This window comes from Sycon ciliatum, chromosome 1 (assembly GCF_964019385.1).
Source record: "Sycon ciliatum chromosome 1, ocSycCili1.1, whole genome shotgun sequence".
Lineage (NCBI taxonomy): Eukaryota > Metazoa > Porifera > Calcarea > Leucosolenida > Sycettidae > Sycon > Sycon ciliatum.
Window position 1 is genome coordinate 39492387 of NC_088643.1, and position 17990 is coordinate 39510376.

At 47.4% G+C, this 17990-nt stretch overlaps 2 protein-coding genes across 2 annotated transcripts; one reads left to right on the top strand and one right to left on the bottom strand.

Moving 5' to 3' along the window:
• On the top strand, nucleotides 1-14908 carry LOC135825133 (N-acetylglucosamine-1-phosphotransferase subunit gamma-like). The gene is made up of 11 exons (XM_065337868.1): nucleotides 1-195; nucleotides 1966-2035; nucleotides 2429-2456; nucleotides 2771-2862; nucleotides 3442-3525; nucleotides 4221-4320; nucleotides 4739-4853; nucleotides 5772-5854; nucleotides 7608-7677; nucleotides 11786-11880; nucleotides 13967-14908. The coding sequence occupies exons 1-11, from the start codon at nucleotides 126-128 to the stop codon at nucleotides 14321-14323; spliced, it is 1164 nt and encodes a 387-aa protein (XP_065193940.1). The 5' UTR covers nucleotides 1-125; the 3' UTR covers nucleotides 14324-14908.
• A 656-nt stretch (nucleotides 14909-15564) lies between these two features.
• LOC135825141 (MAP3K12-binding inhibitory protein 1-like) lies at nucleotides 15565-17763 on the bottom strand. The gene has a single exon (XM_065337876.1). The coding sequence runs from the start codon at nucleotides 17515-17517 to the stop codon at nucleotides 16459-16461; it is 1059 nt and encodes a 352-aa protein (XP_065193948.1). The 5' UTR covers nucleotides 17518-17763; the 3' UTR covers nucleotides 15565-16458.
• Between the last annotated feature and the right edge of the window lie 227 nt (nucleotides 17764-17990).

The following is a 17990-nucleotide window of genomic DNA, read 5'->3' on the forward strand; positions in this document are numbered from 1 at the left end:
TTCGTAGTTTTGTTGAATTTGATTTTGAATGACCCTTGTGTAAATCTGGTCTTGTTGAGAAGTAACTTAGTTAGTTGTTGCTTTGTTGGTGATTGTCGGGATGATTTGATGATGAAGTGGAAGTGATGGCGTTACTGTTATTATCGACACTCCAGACCATTGCTGTCGTTGTACTTGCTGTAGCTGTTGGTATAGGTGAGGTCAGACACTGAGAATTTGTCCTGCATTTCAATCCTATGGCATCCCACTATTATTATTTTTGGCTTTTTCCTGCGGGTGATCGTAACAGGAGCACGAAAGCGTGGAAAGACCAAGCTCGTGCCGTTTAAAATTATAGTTGTTGCAGAATTGCGAACCCTACATTGTAGCAGAGTGACCATGATAGACTGAATCGACGTGTGTACTAAGTTACATAGTGCCATGTCAGTAGTGCCCATACATGTACTGCAGTGTAGTACTTTTTGCACCCTGTACCCTGGTTTTGAATCACTGAGAGTACTCTCCCCATTATACATGATGTCCGAATTGTAGCAATATTAAACCCCCTGGTGAATGTAAAAATAAGAGTGATGCCGCTGGATGTATGGTTGGTGACTTGGTAAGGTGTACTTTATACATGTATCGGTTTGCTTCAGATGCAGTCAATGGTCGCATGCGAATGTAGATGGCGATTGACGTGTGAAGCTTTGGATAGTGACATCAAAAATAACGACTGATCATTGATAACGCGGCTCTCCTGTAGCAATTTGTGTATTGCGCTCGCCTGCAAACTGAGAGGTCGCAGATGCAAGCCCCACGCGGTCGCGCATCTGACAGCAAAATCTCCACGGCGCAGCTCGCCAGATGAAGGTGTGGGTCATCGTCACTTAGTCGAGCCGGTGTCGATCGAACTGTACTCCCGGTGGCGAGAGGCTAGCTTACACCCCAGTAGAGAGGCTAGCTTACACCCCAGTATGGCTACTTACTTGCGCATGTCTCAGCCCAAAGACAAAGGCAATACAGTACATGTAGTATCCATACTGGCCGAAGATAAAGCAAAATCATCAATAGCGGTGAAAGTGTGCTGCCCGCCACACAGTGCTTCCAGTGTGCCACGATTGGATGTAGCAACATTGCCTGCTAGAGGGTCGCTATACCCTGTAATCCAAGCTTCACTGTAGTTCTTGAGTGATGGGAAGTGATAGTGGACTTGAGGACTAAGTCACAGTGGTGTTCGCTGCACAGGCCAGTGCTGGTAGTACTAGGCACGTTCGGTCTCAGAGCTGTGATGTTCTTGGGGTTGGATTTCATCTCTCACCCCCGGCACATGTACATTGTGCAGTGGAGACGGTGGTCTGTGATCATCTGGCCAGAGTAGGATATTAACCAAGCAAGTAGTGCCTAGTTTACCTGCTTTCCAAACTCTCCGATGTGAATTAGCTTACTTAGTAGGTCTCTGCTTGTGATAGTGTGTGGACGATGTGCAGGCGCGTCGCACCGACTTTGGAGGTGGGGCGGCCATGGAAGGGGGGTCGGAGGGTCCTCCCCCGGGAAAAAATTTCTAAAATTGAAGCCAATTGCAAGCATTTCCGGGCATTTGATGCCATTTCAGTGTACGGTAACTACAATGAAAGACTTTTTGATTCTGCAAAAAACCAAGAAGATGCTACGATCGGGGACAAACATTACCCTCCCCCGGGAAAAAATTCAAAAATTGAAGCCAATTGCAAGCATTCCCAGGCATTTGGTGCCATTTCAGTGGACATGGACTTTTGATTCTGCAGCAAACCACGGTCGGGGACAAGAATTTGCCACGTTTGCGCTGAGATCATCGCGCTTTGTTGCAGTGTGCTAAAAAAACAAAAAAACGGCCGAAAAAGTGGGGCGGCCATGGCCGCCCTGGCCGGTGCGGTTCCGACGCCCTTGATGTGTGACGGACGATGTCCTTCCTGCATGCTTTACTGTATTGTTGCTTTCGTTGCCAAGGTAATCATGGCGGTACATTGGCGGCAGAGACGAAATCAGTCAAGATAGTCGATGCACCTGTGGTGAGCCGGTAAGTCTGATCAACGCCATTATGTGTGGACTAATCTACACTGTTCAATCTCTGATGCAAACTCTGTGTGGACTAATCTACACTGTGCAATCTCTGATGGAAACTTGCACTCTGACTGTACCAACACCATGTGACAACTCACTTTTGATCCCGTAGACTGCTGCTCAAATAACCTTTTGTAGAATACCCGCCTCTATCCCGTGACCGCTACACTGCTTGCTATCTGGCTATAATATGATGTACCGGTAAACCAAGCACTGACTGAATTGTGTATGCATGCCGTGCACGCGTGTGTTTGGGCTTGTGTGTGTGTGTGCGGGTGTATGGATATGTGCTTTTTCTGCTCGTACTCTTTCTTCTGGCCATGACCATGAATTGGTGACATGATCGCAGTGCCTACTATTCAACATTTAACAGCAAGGTAATGCCCGTACCTGTTAACCCAGCACTCGCATTATTTGTTGTACGCGGCCATCATAAGTTAGACACTACAGCTTAGTCTGCGGTACATTCTCGCACACGAGTGTGTGGAAAATTGCACCATGTGTTCATGTATGTCTCAAATCTCTGTGAGTTTTGTTGTTTTCTCCATCTTTGAGGCACTTTACAGTGTGGCGTTGGCGAATAAGTGTTGGCTATCTGTTTGGCTTGGGGAGTAAAAGGTGGCGATGTTGGTAGCAAGTGCCTTCACCATCCTCAACTCCAGAATTGTGTTCTCTTTACTGTCTACTGCAGAAGCTGACTGCGCGTGTATCCCCTGCTAATGTTCGCGGGCCAAAGGGACTCATGTATCTCAACGGGACTTGCTTAGATCTGACGCAGGGAGAGTGAGTCATTATTCTGCTAGTGATGGTTTTGTGGTAGTGCTTCTTGGTTTGCCGACAGTGAAGCAGATCTCTGTCTGCACTCTTGCTGATCCTGCTGCCTGGACTGGTGGTCATGTTGTTCATCTGGTGGTGTTATGTGTGTGTGTGTGTGGGGGGGGGGGGGGGGGGGCGGGGTGCTCTTCGATGTGCTGTTGCTAATAGGAGCATAGCCAGTCTGCTTCATGTTTGTGTACCGCCTACTCAACTGCCCAGTGCGACATTGCTCCTGACTGATTCGCGTGGCTACTTGCTTGTGTGTGTGTGTGTGCATGTGCTTATGTACATGTGAGTGGGTGTGCATATGCTTATGTACATGTGTGTGTGTGTGCATGTGGGTGTGGGTGCATGTGCACGTGTTTGTGCATATGTACATGTGGGTGTGGGTGCATGTGCTTATGTACATGTGGATGTGTGTGCATATGTGCATATGGGTGTGGGTGCATATGGGTGTGAGTACATGTGGGTGTGAGTGCATGTGGGTGTGAGTACATGTGGGTGTGGGTGCATGTGGGTGTGGGTGCACATGTGTTTTTTTAATAGTTACAAGTACGAGGTGTGTCCTTTCCAGAATGTGACACAACACGAGCAGTCATCACGGTGGAATGCATACAAAGGTGTTCTCGGGTAAGCCTCTGGCTTGTGTGTAGGACTATAGAATGAAGACTTTACTTGTCTTTAGTGCGATGGAGACAACATGTGGGAGGGATTGTGCCCCTCCCCGCCCCTGAAAATTACTTACCAGTACACCCTTCAAGTTCTCTCTGACTGTCCGCATTTGTAGACAATTTCTCTGACATCGGTAATACCTTTCCCGTTTTTTTTCACCAGTTCTAGATAGATCAGGTTGACCAGCTGAGATGAAAAGTGGTCCTCGGGTGACCTATGATTGGTACTGGAATGCCCCTGACCTATGATTGGTACTGGAATGCCCCTGACCTGTGATTGGTACTGGAATGCCCCTGACCTGTGATTGGTACTGGAATGCCCCTGACCTGTGATTGGTACTGGAATGCCCCTGACCTATGATTGGTACTGGAATGCCCCTGACCTGTGATTGGTACTGGAATGCCCCTGACCTGTTTTGGGTATCGTATACTAATACAGTAACTGTGCTGTGTTTCTAGGACTGGGGTTCACCGAGCTTTTCTTTTGCTTACACCCATCGTTTATGCATTGGGGACCATTTTGGTTGAGTCCTAGGCTCCTAGCAGCAGTGAGTCGGGTGAGGGTTTGCACGTTGGAGATTGTACTGTGGCCATTCTCCGTTCTTCTTTTCTGTTTTTGTTATGACATACCTTATGTACATGTGTCTAATCCAGTGTGTATCAAGGCTGGAATGTGGTGAATGGCTCTTTGCACTCCATGCAAATGCTTCACGGTGACTCTTGCGGCATGTCTGGTACATATAGGCAAGCTGAGGTAAGATCGTGTTGCAATGCGCTGCTAATGCACTTCCTCCAATGTGTGTGTGTGTGTGTGTGTGTGCTTGTGTGCGTGCGTGCGTGCGTGTGTGTATGTGTGCGTACATGCTTGCGTGCATGCGTGTGTGTGTGTGTGTGTGTGTGTGTGTGTACAAGTCTGTACACATACTCATGGTTGTACGTATGTTTGTTGTTCTGCTGTGTGTGTTTGTTCCCCTAATGCTAGTGGCATGTTCGCTTGTGTGCAGACACTATACTTCAGGTTTTTTGATGCTACTTATTTCCCCACTCATGCTCTACGTGCAAACTGTTTATTATTATTTTTGAGTTTTTGGTAACTGTGTGCTCCTGCTGCTCTTGCTGTCACCATTGATGCTGTTGATCTTGCTGCCGTTGCTTCTACTGCTCCCGTGTAGGTGGTCTTCATTTGCTCAGCCGAACACAAGTTGTCAAGCGCATCAGAACCAAGCACATGTCACTATGAGCTGAGATACCAGACTCCACTAGCTTGCAACTCCACGTTGATGGCCGGTAAGTGCTGCTGTGCTGCTGGTGACAAGAAGTAATTCAAACTGAAGATAATGGTTAGAACAATTCCTTCGCCCATTCATAATCATATACTAAAGTGTGATACTAGTGCTTTCTCATTTCCAGGTATTATCAAGCTATAGTCTAGATAACTATGTGTTTGTTGTAAGATAGGCTTGCTTCAACCCATCTGATGTTTGCACTGGGCATCTTGTCATAGACAAGCTTGGCCTTGCCAACACAGGTATCTCACAGTCGCTGCGCTGCTGACCTGGATGCTGTGTACGGGTACCGGTAGTATTAGTACTGCTAATCACAGTTGCTGAATGTGCTATCCATGAATGTGCTATCCATGAATGTGCTATCCATGTTCCTCCTAGCACCAGAATACTTTAACAAATAACCTTGTCCTCGCAGGTTTGCTGGTTCCGAATCTCTTGTCCTCGCAGGTTTGCTGGTTCCGAATCTCTTGTCCTCGCAGGTTTGCTGGTTCCGAATCTCTTGTCCTAACCAGCCATCAGAGAATATCAATAATTATTATTATTTCACGGGGAGAATATTAAAATTAGTTTCAAGTAGCACATGGATGCAGTGAATGGGATTTTCGGTCTTTGACCACTTTGTGGTGGGTCTGGTCTACTCACCTCCCACCGCTTAGGAGCTGCATCTGCGCCTTGATCCAAGAGGGTGGTGGCGTTCCTGCGGATGCGGAAAACTGGGCCTCTGGCCGAGTCTCACGCGAACCGTGAATTTGTTTTCAAGTAGCACAACTCTACCTCCCTCGCCCCCAACAAGAAACAGCCTACTTGGTCACATTGAATGATATTCGAAGTGTGCCGATGTTTTAGTGAGCATTGACATGCATGAATGCACGTGTTTGTGTCTGCCTTCCTGTCTGCCTGCCTGCGTGCCTGCACACAGTGTATTACCTACTCAATTCTTCACAGCAACAGGACTGGAGAGGTGTTCAAGAATTGTTCTTCCACAATGAAATAACATTGAAGGTGTGTTAGCATGGTGTGCTGTTAGCATGGTGTGCTGTTAGCATGGTGTGCTGTTAGCATGGTGTGCTGTTAGCATGGTGTGCTGTTAGCATGATTAGTTCTTCATTGTAACACTAGTAGGGAGGTTCCACACTACGTACAGTTGAGCAACTCTACGTTAGTGAACGGGAAAACCCGTGAATTCGCGAGTTTGCACTCCACTTACGGAAAGTTGTCTATGTAGAGCACGTAGATAGGGCTCTGATAACGTAGGTGCTCCGTAAGTGGATTGGGGTACAAATTTATGACTCTCTCCCCGGGTCGATCCCGGGTCGTACACTGCAGCTTTCCGGGTCGCCAAGGGCAGCTACGTGATTTGAAAACTCTGTATGGCGGAACACGGATGCGCATGCAGTGTATGTACATAAGACTTTCCGTAGATCGACTATGTTTTTTACTAACGTAATTACGTTATGCAGAACCTCTCTAGTGTTGAGAAAGATACATGCTGGATTGATATCGATTGCGATACGAGAGAGCTTGGAAGCTCAGGGCCCTACGCTATGCTTTTTTGCCTTGATGACCTAGACAAAAAAAAAAGCATATGGATGTTATAAATTCTTTAAAAAAATTCCTTTTTTTAAAGACATAACCTGGGATTCGAACCCGCACTATCGCGCGCCCTGCATGCATCCCCCGATACACTTCGCATACATACTAATTCTTCCAAGTTGTTTCACATTGTGATCTTGCATTTGAAAGCCCTATTTGAATATGCATTGTGGCCAGCCGTCTTTGATGGCACGGTACGGTAGGGGATAGGGACGGGACAGGTACGATCGAGGGTAATACGACACCGTCTCCCGTACCGTACCGTACCATCAAACACAGCTGGCCACATACAGCTGCCCGCAATATTCAAATAGGGCTTTCAAACGCAAGATAATAACGTAAAGCAACTTGGAAGAATGGGTATGAATGCGAAATGTATGGGGGGAATGCATGTAGGGCGATTGTGCGGGTTCGAATCCCAGGATATGCCTGAAAAAAAAGGAGAATTGAAAAATTTATAACATCCTATGCTTTTTTGCCGTCAGATACGGATAACGCCAGGCGTGACACAAACAAACACACAAACAAACACCAAATTAAAGCTGTGTGGACCCTGGCTAGCGCCAGACGTTACTGAAGTAACGTCTTCTGCATAGCTACGGGAATAAAAGCGTACTTCAAGTACTAACAACGTTAGAAGTGCATGTACATGTAGATTATAAATCGCAGGAAGCTGTTTGTGCGTTTCTGTCAGTTCTCGTTTGATGTGTATGTACTCCTGCATGCGCGTTGCCGTATGTCTGATAGTTTAGGTTGGTTTGTCGGAAATTTAGCACAGCTACCGTAAAAGTCCGTAAATAAGTACCTGTCCGAAAGAAATACCCCCTTCATTCTTTTGGCTCTGTCTGTTGAAGTCAAGTCAAGCCCGATAAACATACTGCCCGAAATAAGTACCGGTACGATGCGCACATGCAGCACGTAGCATGTACATCGACATGAAAATGACTTCTCCACTACACACAAGTCAGGTCCGAAAGTTAGTTCGTGCCCGAAAGTCAGTACCCGCCCGAAAGTTAGTACGGGTGTGGTCACTAAATTCGAAAGTAAATACGTACTTATTTACGGACTTTTACGGTACTTAGCCACAGTTAGCTACGAAATGTAATTCTGAGTGGTGCTGTTGTTTTGCTGTTGTTTTGCTGTTGCGATGTTTGGCTTTCAGGGCTTGGCAAGACGAATGGATGAGATATATATCCAAGCCGGTCTAGTTCCCACTCCTGAAGATTCTACAAGTAAGTTCACACCTAGGTCCAGTGGAAATGTCAAGCCAAACTGCCTTTACTCTGAAGTTTCATGCCACATTGCACTCATCTGTAGCCTATAGCTGTGCAGAGTGTGTGTGTGTGCATGGACATTGGGCTATCCTACAACAGTGGTTTGATGTTCCTCAGTAGAGTCAGTACCTTAACAGGAAGAGAAAAAAAGGACCAAAGAACTACAAGTTACGCTATAATGTCCACTAACACCACCAGCTGCTAAACAATCAGCTCATGCGATAACATTGCACGACATTGACCGACGTTAGTTCCTTGGTCCTTTTTCTTTTCTATAATACTAATCCTTGGCTCTCCATCCGAGTCCATTCTTAATAGGAAAGTTAGTGGTCGTCGCAAAAGTTTTTTTGTCGTCCGTGAAACGAACATTGTCCGTCTGGGGGGGGGGGGGGGGGGGGGGGGAGGGGTGCAAGCCAAAATCGCAAGTCAACCGACGCTGTACATATGTGCATGTAGTGACCGCCATGTACAATGGTAACATTCATGCAATTTTCGTTGTCCAGCGTAGCAAGCTGCGTTCGTTTCAGAGGGAGGGGAGGGGGTCCGAGTACGAAACGAACGATGTGACGACAAAAAACTTTGCGACGACCCCTTAGTGCATGTGTGACGAACGCAACATATGTAGTAATAGTACTTTTAACCCTTTAAGAGCCACAGGAAAATTTCAGAATTCTGCATTTTTTCGTGTTCCTTCGATCATAGCTTCAGTTCTACTCACTCAATCTTCACAACCTCGGGCTTCCTGGAAAGGTCTCCGCAGAGGAAGAGAATGAGGTCGATCATGATAGCCAGCACACCGTCTATCCAGCGCTAGATCGCAGCGACAGTACGAAAAATGCCCCAAATGCGTCCAATTGCGTCCCGCTCCAGATATTTCATTTTACTCGATCGTGGAGTTCCAATTTTTTTCGCTGTGTACTCTTGACAATATCAACAGTGAAACCCGTGCAAATTCGAGTAAACCAGCGTGACGAAAAGTCTCAAAATTCTCAATACTAAAGTCGCACTGCGCGCTTTTGAAATTGCCGCGATCGCGGCTCAACTTACGAGTGATTTATCTCAGGAACCGTTGCTCGCAGCGCTTCGCGAATTGTTTCTCCCGACAGGTGAGAGTTTTCTCTTCGCCCTGGATATTTCGATCACTGGATTTGAGCGAGATTGGACTGAGTTACGATCTTTTGAAGTTTTGCATTTGAATGCGTCGTTTACGACGCATTCAAGTATGGGGCGGCTCTTAAAGGGTTAAATGTAGCTATGGTAGGTGCCGGGTAAGAAGTCAGAAGGAAGTAACGTAAAGTTTCCTCCTCCGGAAACTTCCATTAAAGTGCCGTTGATCCGCCCGTTTTCACTGCTTGTCGAATATCTACCTGTCAAGCGCCTTCAGCATGTATGTCAGAATACGGTTTTGAACCGACGCATGAACTGCGAATGATCAGCTGGGAAGCGACATGGTGTGTGTGGGATGGGGGGGGGGGGGGGGGGGAGGAGGGGGGATCAACAGTGCATGTACTTCCCGGTAAGCTCACTAGGACTGGGTTAATCTTGTTGTAGTCACACAGTGACTCAGTTTCACTTTGGCTTGTAACAGTTCTACAGTGCTGCATTGCATTTTTGTGTTATGATTTGGTGAAAGAAGCAAGTAGGAGTACATGTAACTGCATGGTTTCCATTGCTGTGGAGAAGTTACCTTTGTTAGTAACGCTCCAGGCCCGATGCGTTTGACATGGTCGCAGATATTGTCAACTGATAGCATCTTGAAAGTGCGGTCATCTTGGCTGATGAAGTCATTAATACTGTTGTTGGCTGGCGCGGACAGGTGGAGGATCAGCCGATGACCTCCGGACTCCTTGGGTACGATTCCTATGCCTGAAGTGCGGAAGGGCAGAAATAGTGGCCGGTCAAAAGGACCGCACTTGTGTTGCAAAGTGCACTCCTTGGCCAGGTATTCGCTCACTACTGGGGGGAACCTGTGAGCTGATGACAGATTACTGGCGATGGCCGAGTGTTCACGGTTGCCTGTGAACCCGACCCGGCAGCCATGCCGCAGGTGGGACAGGACTGATTGTACCAGGTGGCTGTCAGGGTGGAATTGGAGCTCCTTTCCCAGTTCGTGTGTGGTGCATGGGGAATGCATAAGGGAACGACGACAGGCTGGTGGGCATGTGGCGGGTTAAGCCGATTGGTGGGCTGAGCAGCTGGCTGCTGTGTGGGAGCCTCCACAGAATGAGCAAACATGTTTGTACTTGCAATCGGTGAATGAGCAGGACCCGGTGTTGAACCACCTGCATATGGGTTGGTCCTGGCCACCTTTCGCTGGTTGGGAGCCGCGAAAAATGGACGTTTCTCTGCGCCCTGCGAAACAGGAAGGCGCCACGTGGCCAGTCTTATGGCACTTGGTGCAGACGGGAAGTGCATGCCCGGTAAAACACTGCGTAAACAGTTCTGTATCCATCACACCAATGGACCGCGAGGAGTCCTTAGCGATTGCTTGTTGGACCCGGATGTCGAAATCCAGGACTGCCGACAAACGATACTTCTGGGCAGCCTGCTCCACCCTCAGCTGATGCTGCATGAGCCCGTTTGCAGTATCAGGCATGTTACACGACACAATGGTACTAAATATCGACCAGGCCTCAACCCAGTCAATTAGCGATTCGATCTTCCGCTTGCTGGAAGCGGCACTTGCCAGGACGATCTCGTTGCCATCTGTTTGGTTGATTTTGAAGCGTTTGGCTTCAGGCTCCGAGTGGGCAGAGCGGGAAGGGAGTAGTGTGGCCAGCTTCACATATTCTACCCGCAGTATTTTCCTAATTGTTTCCCCTGACGCATGCGCCACCCCAGCAGGTAGCTTGGCGCCTACCAACAACTCGGCATGCACATCATGATGGTCCTTACCTGCGTGATTCGCCGAAGGCCGATTCTCCGCACCCGAGCGCACATTTGTTAGTGCGGACGCTACTGCCGCTGCGGTGGCCTCTGAGATGGCCTCGACCTGCTGCCTAGTAAGATCCATGCTGACTAACTAACGTAGAGCTACTTTCAGGTTAGAACAAACGAGAGAGGAAAAAAACTGGTGTTCTGCAAGCTACAACAGTAAGAAGTGCCGGTTGTGTAAGGCCACGGCCAACCATGAGGCCGGCCGGATGATGCTAAGCTTCCAGCATGCATCTTTCCCTGCTGCTACGCCTACGCATACCTGTATACGGTACGCCTGCAGGCTGCCTGAGCCCCAGAGGCTTCCTTGAGGCTTGTCGTAACTGGGATCCTGTAGGCAGCACACATGGCTGCTGAATACGCCGCTGGCCAGAGGGCAACCCCCTTGTGCCATGCCGCGCGGCAGGGCGCCCAGCTCAGGTCGCACACAGCAGCGACGTGAGCTATAAATGTTTTTTGTAGGCGCGTTGAGGGTTGGTGATGGAAACTTCTTAAAGTGCCGTTGATCCGCCCGTTTTCACTGCCTGTCGAATATCTATCTGTCAAGCGCCTTCAGCATGTATGTCAGAATACGGTGTTGAACTGACGCATGAACTGCGAATGATCAGCTGGGAAGCGACATGGTGTGTGTGTGTGTGGGGGGGGGGGGGGAGGGGGATCAACAGTGCATGACTGTACTTCACGGTAAGCTCACTAGGACTGGGTTAATCTTGTTGTAGTCACACAGTGGCTCAGTTTCACTTTGGCTTGTAACAGTTCTACAGTGCTGCATTGCATTTTTGTGTTATGATTTGGTGAAACAAGCAAGTAGGAGTACAGTAACTGCATGGTTTCCATTAAGAGGTTACTGTTGGCTGCCATAGGGATAGGTGGTCATATGACAGTTAGAATAGATGGCTGTTTGTAGAGAAGTAGCAAACAAGTACCGGTACTAGCACTCTGTGTTGCTGTTTTTGTTGTTGTTGTTGTTGTTGTTGTTGTTGTTGTTGTTGTTGTTGTTGTTGTTGTTGTTGTTGTTGTTGTTGTCGCCGTTGTTGTTGTTGTTGTTGTCGTTGTTGCCGTTCCTGCTGTTGTATAAGTTTGAAATCTTTCATCACCTTCTGTGTCCTGTTTTGGTATTTTCACTGCACAGAAAACCATGGTTCTGATACAAAGAAAGAAGATGTTGCTCACAAGTCTGATACTGGTGGATCATCTCAGTTTTCCTCATTCTCAGCTTGTGAAAAGGTGCGTCTGACATGTCAGTTTACTGGTATCTCGCATTCGTCAAGCTTGATAGGTCACCCCGACAATGGGTCGTTTCTGGTGAAGAAGGAGGATTCTGTTCGCAGTAGAGAGACATTTTAGGTACAGTCAACTTCGCTAATAACAACTGCGGATATAACGACAATTCGCGAATAACGACAGAATTTCCATGCCCAGAGCAAAGTCCCATCCAACTGTAATACATATAATGAGACTTCGGGTATAACGACACTTTGTGAATAACGACACTTTTCTGATTCCCCGCCGAGTGTCGTTATAAGCGAAGTTGACTGTACATTCTAAAATCCTCTCCGAAATGTCTAAGCCTCTGCGAAAAGTTGGAGAAGTGTTCTTATAAGTATCCTCTCAGAATTATGGGGGATGCTCCAAAGCTCTCCAAACTTTTACAAAATCATGTGTTGCCAAGCGCGACCAAAAAAATATCATATACATGGCATGCTTCTCAAGATCGCTGCCCGTTTTGCACTCGAGACGCCGAGATCCGTTCTTTTATTCTTCTTGTTTCTTCGTCTCCCAAGAGAGATCCCTCCAAGAACCAGGAGAAAATGAGAACGCACCCTGAATGTGTGTTGAGAACTTGAGATTGAAAAGTGTGTAAATGGTTGGGTTGAACTGTGCGAATTCTTTGAAAACTGGACTGCATGACCAAAGCTCAGCTTTGGGGTGCTACCCTGCGTTGGCCAGAGTTGCAGAGTAGGTAGGTACGTAGGTACAATGCTTGCATGCTTCTCAAGATCGCTGCCCGTTTTGCACTCGAGACGCCGAGATCCGTTCTTTTATTCTTCTTGTTTCTTCGTCTCCCAAGAGAGATCCCTCCAAGAACCAGGAGAAAATGAGAACGCACCCTGAATGTGTGTTGAGAACTTGAGATTGAAAAGTGTGCAAATGGTTGGGTTGAACTGTGCGAATTCTTTGAAAACTGGACTGCATGACCAAAGCTCAGCTTTGGGGTGCTACCCTGCGTTGGCCAGAGTTGCAGAGTAGGTAGGTACGTAGGTACAATGCCACGTCTTCACTTCGCACATATGCACTAACTTCTACACTAGCACCAAATATCTAGGCCTGCTCGTAGAGAATTCGATAGTGAATGCTGCTGTCTGATGATCGCTCCGATGCGTGAAACTTTAAGTTACAGCTAACACAGCCTTTCGCCTCTGTTGTGTGTGTAGGTAGGTAGGTACGTAGGTAGGTAAAGTTGGTAAACACTCAAGCAGGATGTACGACATTTGCAGGACTGTATACATGAACACCCTTCCAATCAGAATAAGGGGTATTGTAGCAGGATATATTCTTTTTTTGTTCGAGCCTTTCTGCCAGCCATTGTAGTTACTAGCCCAGTCATGGACCCAGCATACTTGTACATATTATGTACAAGTAGCATTTATACTAAATTATAGTTGCATGTATTGAACTTGGGCATGTCAGTGTGTGCTTTGAGTCGGCATGGAATGACTTGGTTCTGCTATGTTTATGCCTGCGCCTGCATGCATGAGTTTGTGTGTGTGTGTGTGTGTGTGTGTGTGTGTGTATGTGTGTGTGTGTGTGTGTGTGTGTGTGTGTGTGTGTGTGTATGTGTGTGTGTGTGTGTGTGTGTGTGGTCACACACGTCTTTCTTCTCTTTCTCAGACTCTTCCTGACTTTTCTTTCATTCTCCTGGGTGGTTACCAACAGCCAGTGCATGCCGGAGTATGTGGTGTGATGTGTGTGTGGGAAAAAAAAAAAGAAAAAAAAGAAAAAAGAAAAAAGAAAAAGACCAAAAATAGGGATTCACTGGCCAGAAAAAGTCACTTCAAATAGCTGTATGGTGTAGACCAGGCTGAATAGTGACGGTCAATTCTTCAGCCTTGCAAGCTGTTGAATGGTGCAATCCCAGCACAAGTTGCTATGGCTTCTGCCGTAGCATTGCTATCATCGCCTCCGGCGATGGGCGTCAAAGGTCAAAGGTCAAAGGTGTGTGTGTGTGTGTGTGTGTGTGTATGTGTGTGTGTGTGTGTGTGTGTGTGTGTTTGATGTGTTTTTGCGGCTGTGTGCTTCTAATAATACCCAGGCACATGGCGAGCTGGCGGAGAAAGTCAAGCGACTGGAGGCTGAGCTTGCGACTTTGAGGCCGAATAGGACGCTGAATGCTACGAAGAAGAATGCGACAAGCTCTAATCATCCAGTCTCTAAAGTAAATGCTTCCATTGTGAAGGGATCTCCCCGCCATAGTGATAGTGAGAGATCTGAACATCATGCAGCTGAAGATTCCAAGCTACACCACTCTGAGAAGACGAACAACGATGTAGTGGCAGAGTCCAATAATCTACAACGACAAGAGGACAATGGAAACGAACAGCTCCCTAGTGCTCAGGATCAGAAGAAGCAGCACAAGTCGTTGGAAAATCAGCCAGGTCCTGACACTTAGCATGAACAGGACAATGACGATGACAATGTGATGGGAAAGGAAATAGCTTGTTCATCTTATCGAACCTCTGGAATGATCCAGTAATTGTGACCAAGTGCCTGGACTGCCCACCAGCTGATTGGTCGGTGGCATCTTCCAACCTGACTGGCAGCGCATGCTTGCTGGGATGTTTAGCCGCTTGGGCTGTTTTCTATTCTCAGCTATGCTACACAGTATGCTTATCTTCATAGATGGTCACCCGTGTTCATATCCATTAGATCCTTTATAAAGTTTTAGGTTTTTTATTTATTATGAAAGTTGGCTTGGGTGTCGTTGACATTTGACCATGTGACGTCAAGCAACTCTTACAAGGCATGCACCAGGACATGTACTGATATTGCCAATACACAGCAATCTGGCTGCGGGTGATATTTTATTAATGATCCTTCAACATGTGCCAGTCACAATGTAGGCTTTGGCCTGGAATAGGAGACACTGCACGACGTGACCACGCAACTAACCAGGGCAGTGGACAAGGAAGCACTAGGCCGAGGGTGTTTTCTGCCTTGCAAACCCAGTCACAGCTCGATCTGTGCCCCATCACGATTGCTCATGGTTTCTGTGTGCAGCCTTCTGGAGCTGAAGTCAGTGTTTGTTTCACGGGCAGACCCACCCCAAATCGATTACTCCATGTATATATGCCTGTACTAGCAAAGAAACATTGGGTGGGTCTGGACTTTGTACGTCATCTTGCTACTGGTAAGCAAAAATGCGTTTCACGCACTGCACTCCAAGAGCTCGTTGACATCTGCTCCAACCGATTTTCCTCCAGTCAGAGACGCATGCTTACAGTAGAGTCACGCGCCAAAGAACGTTGAATTGTTTCCAAGAACGTTCTACCTCCTAAGAACGCAGCCAGATTGCTGCAAAATAGAACGCTCCAACGCCCTTGGAAACAACGCCCTTGGTAACAACGCCCTTGGTCGTGGTACTCGACTGTAGGGCTGTGAAGTACCAAGTCACACTCGTGCATGTACATGACTCCTAGCGGGATATGCATGCATGCATTGGCTACTGAGTACTGTGCAAGACACTCAGCCTTGGAATGTAAAGACTCACAATTCAACAACACACAAATTCTTGCAGAAGAAGAACAGTAACGGTTCTACCTCGTACTATGGCATATCGAAGGAAGAGTCCTGTCGGACTAATTCGGCAATGCTGTAAAGAGTTGTACTTGTTACTTCAACACCTGAAGGGGAAACATTTCAGAGAGTGTAATGCACTTGAGTATGTTGTCATGAAACAATACCTAACAAATGGTTTGAAGAAGATTGCATTACCCACGCGGGGGGGGGGGGGGGGGGGGGGGGGAAGCGCAGTTGTCCTCCCAAGAGGAGAATAGGTACTTCGAAGTATAAAAACTCTTCCAAGTCCACTACTGTCTACAGGATTAATCCAAAGAACACCACCAGTGCTGCAGTAGGAAGAAAGCGGACTAAAACGTATGGTAAAACAGGGGGTCCTACTTGAATGCTACGAAGCCAGGCAGGGCATTTCATGATTCAGCTGAACGAATACACCACAATAACTGTTACGCTTCTACACGGGTAACACCGGTCAACTTCCAGTCATCATGCATAGCACTAGCTGACTATCGCACAGTATTCACTTGGGCATCTGTCTGCAGTCTGCCTCCACTCTGGCACACACCTGCTGCTGCCAGTCAGCTACCCAGACACCAGTGCTCACACAAGACGACAACAACAGAAGTAGTCCTGGGGCTCAGATCTATGTGGTATTGCTACTCTCCCGAGGATAGGTGTGCTGTACTACTCCCGGCAGGACAAACTGCATTCTGATATGAGAACTTTGATGGACTCACAGAGTGACACACGTCTTGAGTTGAGAGGACAGACTAGATCGACTTGACTGCGTCGGCATTTCCACTTGAAGCGCCTACAGGAAAGGCGCTATCAACTCGTCCAGTTACGATGAATAGCTGAATGGTGATATTACACTGGTGGCACTACTCGGTACAGCCTTCCCAGAGCACTCTTGTTGATGGCTAGATACAACTTCATACAACAGCACCACTACGTCACATTGTACCAGTAAAGCTTGCTTGCATGCGCTGTGGTAGTGTACAACTGCTATCAAGTCACAGCATCAAATGGCTTCATTCCAAGTCCATCTCGTAACCGACATGCATACACCGAGTTGCTCTCTTCATCAGCACTGCACCTGCTGGACAGTGGAGATGAGCACTGGGTAGCAACAAGGCTGCATCTGCTTTGGCCGTACGGATGAGAGGTCAGCAGTGAACGGCTGTTAGCTGCATGCTGCTGTTGATAGTGGGTTCGTTGCTGCTGCTGCTGCAGCTGACTATGGCTATATGTAGCCTTAGTAGCTGAACTTGATTTGAGCAGACTTGTAGATGAGGTTGTTGCCATTATTGCTCTTTCAGGGCCTCTATTTTGTAATGGCAAGATGTATTCAGGTGATTGTGCTTCAAGTTGTAACACACGCTCTTCAATGCGTTTCAAACGCTCATAAGGATTGCCTTCAGGCAAATCCGACATCATTCCCAGATGACATTCCAACTGTTTGCACCGCTGACTAACGACAGATTTAGCGACACCACTCGTCAACATCTTCGCTTGAGCTGGAGTTTCTCTTACGTCGTTACTGGAGGTAACCTTTACCTCTACACTGCTTACTCTACTCACAGACACCGGACAAGGTCTTACACGAGCTAATTTGATACGGCCATCATAGGCGCGGCGGCGAGGTAGAGCACTCGGTCGCGCTCTAGCACAAGTCATACCATCAGCATGATTACTTCGCGACACATCTGTGAATTCTTTCACGTTGCTGTCGTCATTTTCAATTCTCTTTCTGGATATGAATGCAGCAATCCGGGCATCCACCTCAGCTTTGGAGGCCTGTATTTGAACAGTGGCTGGGTCGATCCGATTCAGTGGCGTGCTGTTAGCTTCCCCATCCGCCAAAGAACATTTTCTACAGCACTCTGCATCAGGATTCAGTTGGGTCAGGCGTTTTACCAGACCTTCAATGAAGAACGAAACATTCGTAGTTGCCAGAATTCCGGTCAAGCAGTTCAGCTCACTCTCAATGCACCGTGGAGCAAGGGAAAAGTTCAGGCAGTCCAGGAATTCCTTGACGGCCTTGACGGCTTCCACTCCAGGTGCCATGGGATACTAAAAATGTTTCACTACAATTGTAAGTCTTATTAATATAAACAATTATGAAAACAAACGCTTCAGTAACAAACGTACTGGTACCTGAATAACAGAGAGAGAAGTTTCATATTCCACAAACCACATGCACAGTGCAACTAGTGCTTGCAAACGCATGACATCAAGAGTCCATGGACTCCGAGTCTCCGAGTCCTGATAACATTATTATAATAATTGGCGACAAGTACGTGACTGGTGACTGTTAACTTGTAGGAGTTCTGAGTTGGCGAAATATTTTTTCAAATTTTTGACGTTTAAACGTAGACTATACACGTATAAGCAAGAGTAGATAAACAAGAGTGTGCAACTCCGGATCTCTCCTGCACAATCTGCAGATACCGCGCGCCCACGGCGGAATTTTTTGTTTACGTCACCTTTTTTCAGAGAAACGCGGCTTTGCCGCAGAGCAGTGTGAGAGCACGTGCTGG

Excerpts from the sequence above, each read along its gene's own strand:
- LOC135825133 (XM_065337868.1), top strand. The coding sequence starts at position 126 with ATGGCGTTACTGTTATTATCGACACTCCAGACCATTGCTGTCGTTGTA. Across the intron at positions 4,854-5,771 it reads CAACTCCACGTTGATGGCCG|TGTATTACCTACTCAATTCT; the intron begins GTAAGTGCTGCT and ends GCCTGCACACAG. Across the intron at positions 7,678-11,785 it reads CACTCCTGAAGATTCTACAA|AAAACCATGGTTCTGATACA; the intron begins GTAAGTTCACAC and ends TTCACTGCACAG.
- LOC135825141 (XM_065337876.1), bottom strand. The coding sequence starts at position 17,517 with ATGGCACCTGGAGTGGAAGCCGTCAAGGCCGTCAAGGAATTCCTGGAC.